The sequence below is a fragment of the Phoenix dactylifera genome, chromosome 12 (assembly GCF_051530095.1).
Source record: "Phoenix dactylifera cultivar Ajwa chromosome 12, Ajwa_hap1_PhDact_Kaust_v1.1, whole genome shotgun sequence".
In the NCBI taxonomy this organism is placed as follows: Eukaryota; Viridiplantae; Streptophyta; class Magnoliopsida; order Arecales; family Arecaceae; genus Phoenix; species Phoenix dactylifera.
This window is the reverse complement of record NC_143201.1, coordinates 29,435,786-29,447,372: the sequence shown is the minus strand read 5'-3', so window position 1 is coordinate 29,447,372 and position 11,587 is coordinate 29,435,786. Positions and strand designations below refer to the sequence as shown.

The 11,587-nt window shown below is 38.4% G+C and overlaps 1 protein-coding gene across 8 annotated transcripts; it reads left to right on the top strand.

Moving 5' to 3' along the window:
* The first annotated feature begins 166 nt into the window (after window positions 1-166).
* Window positions 167-11,189, top strand: LOC103704904 (protein IQ-DOMAIN 31-like). Of its 8 annotated transcripts, XM_088708039.2 has the most exons (8): window positions 3,308-3,717; window positions 4,069-4,308; window positions 7,516-7,689; window positions 7,955-8,242; window positions 8,594-8,782; window positions 9,427-9,486; window positions 9,684-10,650; window positions 10,900-11,189. In XM_088708039.2, exons 4-8 carry the CDS (start codon window positions 8,099-8,101, stop codon window positions 10,929-10,931), a joined length of 1,392 nt encoding a protein of 463 aa, XP_088564165.2. In that variant the 5' UTR covers window positions 3,308-3,717; window positions 4,069-4,308; window positions 7,516-7,689; window positions 7,955-8,098; the 3' UTR covers window positions 10,932-11,189. The 8 variants fall into 8 exon arrangements, with proteins under 8 accessions (XP_088564164.2, XP_008786649.4, XP_008786634.4 ...); XM_088708038.2 differs by lacking the exons at window positions 3,308-3,717; window positions 7,516-7,689 and adding an exon at window positions 167-292 and having other exon boundaries at window positions 4,171-4,308; window positions 7,952-8,242; XM_008788427.5 differs by lacking the exon at window positions 7,516-7,689 and having other exon boundaries at window positions 3,245-3,717.
* The last annotated feature ends 398 nt before the right edge of the window (window positions 11,190-11,587 follow it).

Genomic DNA, 11,587 nt, shown 5'->3' with positions numbered 1-11,587 from the left:
AGCCCGACACAAATGTAGTTGAAAAAAATTGAAGCAAATGCGCCTCCAGATCTAGGATTGGGTGCTGAGGTTGTCGCCGCTGGCCCAACCATCCCGGACTTGCATGGAGTACTGCAAGAGCTGAAGAACATCATCGATCGAGGCACGCATGCTGGGATCTTTAGATACACGACTAAGGGTTATTTCAACTGCTGTTCTCAAGGAATCGAGAGCAAAAGTGCTGCGAATAGTCGGTCATCCCTTTCAGCTTTGCAGGGCCATCGGTCAAGCTTTTCTGGAGCTACAGAACGTAGTAAGCACTTCCAATGTTATTTATGCCTTTTTTTTTTCTTTTCTTTTGGTGGTAAATGGTGTTAAGTTTTTATTAGTGAAAAAGCCAACTCCAACTTCAGCATCAGAATTGCTTATTTTTAATGTTTTTTTTTAAAAAAAATCTGAGGCTCCATAAATTCACTATTCAGAGAAATCTCCCTGCCCAAGATTATACTCTGTTGAATCGGTAGTCATTATGCAGAAGGAAGGGCTTTTGATATGAAACGCATGGAGTTTTAAAATTCCTTTTTAAAGTCCAATATAAAGTGCTAAAAATGCTCAGTAAATTTGTTCAGCGAGTATACATGCACTTGTTATGTTAAAATCATTGCTTGTCCTAAAAAGCTTAAGGTAGATTTATTTATATATTTTATATTTTTCTTACGTGTGAAATGATCAAGGGAAGCTATGTTGGTGCACTAACAATCGGATGCTCGATGTTATGATGACACCAAATAAGATGGGGGCCAAATACTTGAACTTTCAGAGAATCCGATTCGCTTTGGGATTCTGCAGGTTTGCCTGTGATAATTTCTAGAAGAATCAGTCCCAGCTGATAAATATCTCCTTTTTCACCATGTCCTAAACTGCAATTACTGTGAGCACGAGAAACGGGAGAAAAAAAATGGAATGAATCAAGACTCGCCTAACCAGCTAACAGCTGTTGGCAACTTTTCTACAAACTCATCAGGTTGTTTTAGATTGGGGATCGGGTTTCTTTTTGATTTTCTCCTTCTTTAACTTTTTCTTCTTGTATTCGACAGTAGTCATACTATCAAACTACTTTCGTCAATCAAATTGTCTGCTTGCAATTATATAGATAAGACTTGTTGCCTGCCAAGATCGCCATCTTCCGCTGTGCTGAAAAGGGCTTTCATAACCTACCTGATAGACCCAAGATAGGGATAACCATGAACCAAATATGGAACACTGTAACGGTTGTTTTCAATGAAGTTTGAACTTACCTTGTTCTTATTCTTCAGTAGCCCTGGCAGATTATAATTGCTAATTTTTGGAGTAAAGAGTTTGGTCCAGCAAAATATTCTCTATGCCGAGATCATTTCCGACAATGCCAACTGAATTCCCCTTGCAACCCCAATAACAGCCGCTACTCTCTGTGGCCATTTCAGCATCTCACGCTTTCGCCATTCTGGCAAGTTGGAGAAACAAAAACATAAAATCATTAAAAGCCACTCATCTCTTCCGGTCTCTGGAGGCAAGAGAATATTAAGTTCCACTAGAAACATGCTCAAAAACAAGAAAGACAGTACTTCTTGTGTTAGAACTATCCTGGCCACTAACGGTGCAATGCCCCAAGATGCTGACCAAATGAGGATGCCTGAGTTTTGAAATGACATCCATGTACTTCAGTAGGCTCTGACGAGAATGCTTTGGTTTCAACTTCAAACATCTCACCACATCTATAGAGCCATCCTGGAGCCAACCCTTATAGAACTAAAGGAGGCAGGAAAAATATTCCAAATTAAAGGAGGACCAACAAAGATGGTATCTTTTTTCAGTAAAAAAGAGCATCCCCGCCAAAAAGAAACACAGCAGCACCCACCATCACAGCAATTTGTACCGTCCAAAAGAAAATTTACAAGAAGATCAAGAGAACAGTAGTTTCCATCAGAGAGAAATTATTCAAGAAGAGATCTGAAACTTTGACCGGAAAGCTCATCCCATCATCATGAAATCTATGCGAAATATTTTAGATAAGAGTAGGCAAACACAGGTTTCTATATACCGTAGAAGGTTATCCTTATGGCTAATGAATCACTTTCAGACATTTTGTAAACTGAGACTGGTAAGGGTAAGTAGGTGATCCTAAACAATTTGGTAGGGTTGAATGGTCTATAATCATGACGAAGACAGGAAAGTGTCTACTTAGCCAAGCACCCTGTTCTCTTGATGCCAAAGCGATGCAACGACACTCATCTCTACTTTTCACATGACTTTAGTTGTTCTAATGGATAACAAAAATTTACGAGATAGTGCAGAGTGGCAAAACTAATTAGAGATATCAGATGGTTTAAAGAAATCTAAAAGACTTCTTGTCCAACTTCTGAATATCTTAGGCTACATCCTTAAATTCAAGGAAACATCCTTAAAGAGTTTGAGCCTTCATGGAAGAAGAGAGCGCCCTTACATCAACTTTGGTTCTGATTTAGATATAGTCACGAGGCAAGATCTGAATCAACTCCAAACATAATGTCTAGACTGGTCTTAGATTGTAAAGAGGATCGGTACTGGAGATCAAGATTGCCATATGTTTGCCAAGCTAAAAATTTCATCTCGTAAAGCAAAATAATTCTAGGTATCCACTCTCCTACCTGTCCTCACGGCCCATCCTCAACTAAATTTGATCGGTCAAAAGTATATATATGTGTGTGTATAAATATAAATCTCAACATTTATCTTGGTGGTTGAAAATTTTGTTTGATATGAAAGCATTGATAAAATTATTCTTGCCAATTGCTTTTCATATGTTGTTAGTAAAATATATATATATTTAAATTATAGTTTTGACGTATTTGAAAAGTCCATCAAAAAAATATATTTATAGTTGCATTTTGGTAATAGCTTATGCAACACTACTATTAAAAGTTCCCACAAAAGTTTTTTTTTTGTGGCGAATATTAAGCTAATGGCAAGATTTTTTTTTTCGAAGTTGTGGTTTTTTAAAATTATTTCGGAATCTAAATTATTAGATATAGCTATCATCCCTATGATAATTATTTTAATTATAAAAAAATGTCTTATGATACAATTTTTTTTTTGAAGCATCTACTTATTTCTAATACCTTTCGTATTTGCTAGCAGTGTATAATATATGGTATATCATAACTGGTTACCGATATTCAGTACAAATGATATACCATATGGGATGGATATGGAGTCTGATAACGTGACGAAATATAACCTGCATTATACTTGAAAAATAAGTAAAAATGTAATCTTCTACGACATCCTCCATCGTCTCTCTCTATTCGCCGTTGGTTGCCGAAGGGGTGGATCCCCGGTTTCTCATACTGTTTCGAGTTTCGCGCAAGCGGGTTCTTCCCTCCGGTGGGAGGCAAGGCTGTATCTTATTAGTTTTCTATGAACTGCTCTTTCTTGCTCACAGACTAATTTATCCAATGGCTCTTTCTTTCTTAAAAGCCTTTCCAGTGCCTTCTCTATTTTGTTTCGCTTTGCCGACCCCTTTTTCTCTCTGGCTCGTTCTTCTTTACTTTTTCTTCAATTGCTTTTGTTGGTTACGGGTTTCCGTCAGCTCCTTAGAGATCTGAAATGTAGTTCCGATCTCTCTCTCTCTCTCTATCTCTTTCCGTCTCTTCCTTTTCTGGATTTCGGTGGGAGCTATCGAAAGGCGTAGCCAGGGTTTCTGGTGACTTGGTTCATCCGGTAAGCTTCCGATCCGCGGGATTCTGTTCTTTTCTATTCGATTTATCCGTGTTTGTATTTTCCTTTTCATGGGCATTGGTTTTGGAGTTTGGACACTGTCGATCGAGCCCTTGGGCTGCGGTCTTCTTGATGAGCGGATTCAGGCTTTCAAGCTTTTCTCCGTGACGTGGGCTGTGTTCACGTCCATATTTTCAGTTTTCTGGTCTGAAAAATTTTGATTTTTCTGCAGTCTCTGTGCGGCCTCTAACAATTTGTATTTAAAATATATCGCTCTTTCTTTTCCCGGATGAGTAATTGTTTCCCGGGGTAGGTTTTCCAATTTCTCGTTTAAATTTTTGACCTTTTTGATAGGAAATGAAGTTCTGAGGCGATTGGTTGAGTTATAGTTGCCTTCGCATTTCAAGCAATGTCTTGCTTGTTCTATGTGCTTGGCGTGATCGAGGATTCTTGCAGGATTCCGTTTCGAGATATAACGGTCTAGGATCCTGAGTTTTTTTGCTGATGGGGACGTCTCCTGGAAAATGGATCAAGAGAGTGATTTTTGGCAAGAAATCATCCGGAACTCAAACATCAAAAGGAAGGGATCCTTTGGTATGCAACTGCCTTTGTTTTTATGACGTAGTTGGTCTCTGATTTATTTTGCATGCATTGCGACGTGTTAGGTGATTATGTTTCTGGTTTCTAGAGGTAAAGATTCTCACTATCACCAATTAGTTCTGGTGATGATGTCTGCATGATTTACTGTAACATCTTGCATGTTTCGGTTATCCATAAACCTATTCCTAGATTAATCAAACGTATGTAAAGCATTACTTAATATATGCCATCTCACTGTTGTGCCAATGGATGTGGCTGTCTTGCACTGGAGATGAAGTGGTGGGTTGGTCAGGTTCGTGTAGATTTGGCTTCTCTAGATGATGGATTTAAGAATCTTCAATAGAAATAGATCTGAGGTGATGAACATCATGCAAGCCCTCTTCTATATAGGACTAAGGTGATGAAATATCTTGAGTTTAGACTTAATGATGGCTTGAAAAGACACAGCTCTATGGATGCAATGCCATTGAAACATTGAAAGTGAGATGGGAGGACTTGCAATGCAAGATGAGCTGCTTGACAGTTTGCATTGTTATACATACAAGTAAGGGCGTTGGCAAGTTTGATAGGATGATTTTGACTTATGAGAGGAAATGAGTAAGGTCAATGTGTGCTGATTGCTGATGTGTTTCTAAGCTAGGAGGTATATCCTGTGTCTTTTGAAGGACAAAGAGGGTTAGAAGTGGATGACATGGAGGATAGATAGCAAGCATTGCATATGGCTTTAACCTAAGGACGAGAGAGCTTCATGGTTTCAATTCTCTAATGGAAGGATTTCCTTAATTTTCATGAGATCCCTTCCCCTTAATTATAGGCTTCATTAATAAGTTAGAGACATATTGTAACTTGATATGCCTATACTAAATTAATGTTTCACTTGGAATAACAGAAATTTATAATTTGTCATTACCCTCTTTAATGCTATCTGAGATGCATTGATGCTGTTAACAATCTATCAGATTAAAAAGGGCATTCTTTTGGCTTTACAAATGGCTCATGTGAGTTATAGATAACAACAGAGAGGCAACAAGTGCTTATCATTTATTGGTATTCCAGCTAACAAACTTAAGGTTTATCTTGGCTGCTTTACTTTGATCTCTGACATGAAGACCCAATTTACCAAAAGTGAGCTGGTTGACTTGGATGTAGTAAATTAGGGAAGATTAGGCAGTCATGATTGGGTTGCTATGCTGAAGAGTTTGCTGATTGGAAGGGAATATTCTTATCTTGAGGGGCTGAAGCACTTTCTTTAAGGATATTTGGTCTGTCTTATAATTTTCTCTTATACGTTTCTGCATCATATTTCTACGGAGAGAGGAAAGCTGATAGTAAGAGAACAGCCTGTTTTACCAGAAGAGGTTACACAACTTGGGTTTCAGCTTTAAACCTTTCAAAGAAGCAAAACTTGCACCTTCCTCACGGTTCATTCATTCCTCCTATTACTTAATTGCTGAACTTGCAAGATATAAGGGGGTATCATATCACGGAGAAAGTGATATGTTAAAAGAGAATAACCGACCTTGTGGGTCCATGTACGTAGTGCTGCTGGATGAAATATAAAAAGAAGCCTCTTATCACTGTAAATGGGCAGTGTTATTAAAGGCATTTTTCAAGACCAAAGTATCTTGAGTGGGCATGAGCTAGGTGGGAAATGTGATTTAGTTAGTTTTGAGATGATTAGTGGGGGATCAAAACATGTTTACAGAAGAGTTCTATTGGGATTTTCTTTTAAGACCTTTAATGATGATCAAGTTGCGTTGGTGATATTTTGCAATTTGTTGGGGGTTGCTGAAAGCAGATAGTCGATAGTTCATCAATGCGCTATGCTAGTCACACCATTGAGTGCTGGAGCAAGAATTCTATGAAAGATCTCCAGAATTTTTTCTGTTTTTTTTATTATAGAGGAGTCTAAAGGAAGAATTTTCACCTTTGACTTGCTATTGTTATGAGGAGGCCTCTTTCTTTGCAAAGGAGTTGCTACTTGTTAATGTTAATTCCACTGCTATCTTCTCCTCCCTATATTTATTTTTGTTGCTCCTTTTTCTCCTCACCCCCATATTAGGGCAGTGGATGAGCTAACCTATCTTTTTTTCTGTTCCATAGGATGAAAATTCTTGCCATGCATAGACTTAAAACAAACATTACCTCTGTCCTCTGCTGAGAAAATAAGTCACAAAATATCATCATGATCATCTTTTGGGTCTACAAACCAATATAAGGAAAGAAGAGTGTTGGTGATTGATCAGTTAGTTATTGATAGCTAGACATCTTACATCTCTTTTGTCATCTGGTTGCTTTCTGTGCATGTCTGTGTGGTTGCTGCTTCTAGGCCTTCTGTTTTCTGGTAATTTCTCTATCAGGGGTTTTGTTTTTTTCTCTACTTAAGAGTTGGAGCTGTTGGAGTATAATCTTTTTTTTCTTATTTTAATGCTATGCTTGATGCAGCTATAGAGTTACACCTGCTAAGGTCTCACCTTTCTCCAGCAAAAAACCAAAAAAAAAAAAAGAGAAGAAAGAAAGAAAGAAAATTATTCATTGCTTATTCCTGCCTCTTCTGCATGTGAGATTGGTCAAGATAAGCATCCTATGCAGATTAGACATCCTATGCAGGAGAATCACTTATGAGAGATTGGTTTGGCCAAGATTGTTTGTGATGGATGTGGTCCTTCAGTAAACCTGTCCTGACTTGAATATTGTGGCACCAAACTTCTTTGGCATCGGCAAGTCAGCATAGATTTGTTTTGTGATTTTAATACCATTCTATGAAATTGTTCACTGTCGAGGAGCATTTGAACTTTCTCTGCATGTAATCTTCTTTCAGAGATGACCAGAAAGCTATTTATACCATATATGACTAAACAAAAGGACTATACTTACCAAAAAAACAAAAGGACTGTTATTCTTTCTGTATTCATCAGCAATGCAATGGTTCCCAGAAAGAAATGGAATCATACTTATCACAGTATAGTGCAAGAACTTGAAGAATCCTTATCCAGGAGTTTATTGAGAAAAGTTTGAGCACTGCTTAAAATTCCCTGCTAGGTCTGGTCACCTTCACCTACGCAAGACTTCTAGTTTAAATTTGGGAGATACATTCTCTCAACATTGCTTTCATTCGTAGTTCCTGGTTGTTAGTATAGTTACAACTTCTCAATAAGCAAGTTATATTTTCTATTGACTGTCTTTTTCCATGTTGCGAAGCTATGTGGTGGCAAATATTTAAGGCCTTGCCTTAAATTGCTCAGTCTATCTATAGTGCAAGGTGTGACTGGTTAGTTATATGATCAGTACATGGTCATAAATGATAACGGAAAAAAGATGCAATATCAAGTGCAGTTGTGGAAGAGATTTTGACTACCAAGCAGCAAAAAGAAGGTATTATTAGTTGTACAGGCCTTGCTAGTGGGACATATCATAGAATTAACCAACCATCCAGAAACCATTCTTATTCTAAAATGAAATCACAGAGATGTGGAATAAGATATGCTTTTTAATAGTCACATCCTGATTCAATGTTTCTTACTTTCTTTCAAATCTGCTATTGCTTATCATTCATTCTCCTGCATAGGATGTCTAATCTGTATAATTTAAAGCGATCATATGTGCAAGGGCTAACCAATCTGTCCATTTCTATTAGAAGAATGCTGCAAATGGTGAAGAGCATGTTGGTGGAACAGGACCATCTGCTCAGGCTGTGAATTCACCAGTGATATCTCAACCAGTACTTGTAAACACCAAAACGAATGATATCATCTCAGAACCAGAAAAGGGGACACCTGCTGATATGGTTGTTGGAGGAGTTCCATCATCTATAGGTCAACATACAGATGATCAAGGAATTGTTGGACATGATGTGTTAAAGGACTCTGAAAAAGTCGAGGAACAGCAGGCTGCTACCATGGTGCAAGCAGCTTTTAGGGGTTATCTGGTAACTTTTGATTGAATAGTGATAATTTGCTCTCATTTTGATCAAGATAATGCACTCCAATTTTCACAGTATATTAGTAATATATTCATCGATATTTTTTTACTCTATAAGCTCTTCTAGGGAGGTCATCATCAATATCTCTCTTCCTCTCTCATATGTGTGCAAACAGGAAGAACCCGAGTTAAACTATAGCATGTATCTGATATGATCTCTCTCTCTCTCTCTCTCTCTCTCTCTCTCTCTGTGTGTGTGTGTGTGTGTGTGTGTTCTTTGACAGATAGATATATGGGAGAATTCAAGGGAAGAAATTCCTTATTAATTCTGTCTGATATCTGTATAATTTTCATGCAGTCACGCAGGGCATTTCATGCACTTAAGGGCATCATAAGGCTACAGGCACTGGTTCGGGGGCACTTGGTGAGGAGACAAGCAGTTGTAACCCTACGTTCTTTTCAGGGAATTGTTAAGTTACAAGCACTGATTCGTGGGCGGCGAGTCAGGCTTGAAGTCAATACAAAATGCCATCAGGGAAGGGATGTGGTAGATATTCTTATCTTTGGACTTTTAAGATCTAAGATCCTTACTTTGTGGAAGTATAACTTGTTCTTTTGTTTTTATTGTCTTGCTGTGAAATGAACTCCTGCTTGTGGACTTATATAATGCAACACATAAAAGAAATTTTAGCCTCATAATCTTGATTTACTGCAGTGTCAGTCAAACTGGCAGGGGCATAACTGCTTCATTATTGTTAGTCAGCTGCCTTGCTGATGTGTTATGGAATTAAGGTCTCAGATATAGTAGTTCTGCAGCAATGAAGCTTTTTTAATTCCTTTTCTTTCATTATCTCCTGGGGAAGAATATTAACATGTATGCACCTTGTAAGAATGTGGTTTTGGAGAGGGTGTTTGGGGAAAGGGAAGCTTGGCAATTTGTAGGGGTGTGTGGATGCAAAAATGTGGATTCGGTTGTTTGCTGCACCAAAATTTCATAAATTATAAGAACAACATGCTCGCATGCTTCGCATTTTATTTTACAATCTAAATGGAGTTAAGGCAAATTTCTCATTAGTTCGAGCTTTACTTGTATCTTAATCAATTTACTTTAAGTTTTATAGAATGGTTGCACCAATTTATTGATCTTTCTCATCTGCGTGTGTTGAAGATTGTTTATTTCTTTCTTTTCAGGATGCTGAACAGTTGAAAACTTGGAATGAGAAACTATTAACTAATACTTTTATTCGTCAGGTAAATCATGTTGCATTAGAGCAATTAGAATGATGAGATCATGTTTTTCAAAAAGCTTCTTCATATGGTTACATACTATCAATGCTATATCTGCCTAGCTCGTAAAACAAGCTTTTTAACCAGAGCGTATATTGAACATCAGTCTGGTTTATTACATATTTATGTGGCAAGGCATATCACTTGTTCCATTGCTGCAGCTTCTTTCTGCATCACCTGTTATAAAACCTTTGCAAATCGAGTATGATGGTGGGGAACCCAATTCAGTCTTGAGCTGGATGGAGCGCTGGACATCCTCTCATTTCTGGAAACCACTTCCCCAACCAATGAAGGCTGTTGATTTGAAATTTCAGGCAAGTGAATCAAGCAGACTGAAATATACTCTTTCTAGGAACTCAGTTGCAAACACTGACTCTGGGCCGGTAAATGCCGTCACCGAGCCTGAAAAACCAAAATGCAACCTGAGGAAAGTACCTAGCTCCCCTGCTGATTCTGTGCAGGAACATCCACAAACCGAGCTTGAAAAGGTCAAACATAATTTGAGTAAGGTATCTAATTTGACAACAGAAGCCTCTGACTGGCCAGATGCTGAAAATGAGAAACCAACGCACAGTTTGAAGAAGGTGCCAGGTTCCCCTCCTGATGTTACACATCAGAGCGTTGAGGTCACTGCGGACAAGATGAAGAAAGGTACTGCAGTGACTCCTGAGAACAAACCTGATATGGAATGTACGTTACCAGATGATTGGCCCCCTCTCGAATTGCATTCATTGCAAAATACCAGTAAAGAAGGTGAACTTTCCGTAACTAATGGGGAATTGAGCTTGAAGGATGAACAGCCTTGCGAGGGGAGCCAGAAAGGCAGGAAGAGGAGGGCTTCTTTCTCATCAAAATCAGAATATTATGCAGAACACGGTTTGCAGAATGCTTCAAAATTACCAAGCTATATGCAAACAACTGAATCTGCTAAGGCAAAACTACGTGGACAAGTTTTACCAAGGTCTGGCTCAGATTCAGCTGTGAAAAATAGCACCCCACGTCGCCATTCTTTGCCGTCTTCCATGAATGGAAAGCTGAGCTCACAGTCACCACGGACACAGAAACTGATTCAAGGAAGTGGCAAGGGAGCTATCAGAAATGACAGATCTCTAACATCATCTATAGATGGTAATGATTTTGGACTGACTCTTGCCTATATTTTTGGTTAACTATGTTCTTTGATTTGTTTTTGTTTGCTCTAGCCATATTCTTTTTCTTTCTTTCTTTCTCTCTTCTTTTTTAGGTGCATATCTTGATGGTTTTGCATGAGATTTTGATAATTCTCTTGTTTGAGATTCCATTTTTTAGATGGCTTGAAGAATTTCACTTCACAGAATCGCGTAGTCATTCCCCTTCTCTTTTCATTATTCAATGCAGAGAAGGCAATTCAAATAGAATGGAGGAGGTGATGAGAAGTAAGAATTCAAGTTCTTTACAGCAGCAAGATATTGCGGTTTGTCTGCAGTTTTTCCTTCCTAAATTGTTTGTTTTATGGTGTAGAGTTGTGCTGTGATCCTGTACCAATTTGTTATTAAATGGGGTTTGGTTGGCGTAATACTGCGTTTTTTTTCACTTCTTCAGGTTACAGAATGTTGTTTATACAGAAAAATGCTTTTTAGATTTGTCTTGGTTCTCATTATATATATATTGCAAAATTGGAAAGAGCATCACTATGTTCCCTTACTAATCAAATTTTTCTTGAAGGACCTCATATCCAATATCATCATGGAATTTTATTGCTATTACTTCCCCTTGATATACATGAACCCCAGCACTCACCACCATTTCAACCCATCTTAAAAATCCATCATATCATTTTGAGATGGCTCGGGGAATCGTCTTTTACCGTATATTATTGGTATCATCTCTCAGCAATGCTTGAGGAACGTCACTGGTTCCAAAGGACGAGACCCAGAACCCAAAGTCTTCCTCGCTACACCCCTTCTCGGGTTGTGCGACCCGGGAGGGTACCATCAACAACTCACCCGCTACACCCGCTATGTCAAGTGGCGGGGAGCTCCACCTAGGTCCAAATGGCTCGGATCCAATCATCTCAACCACCATG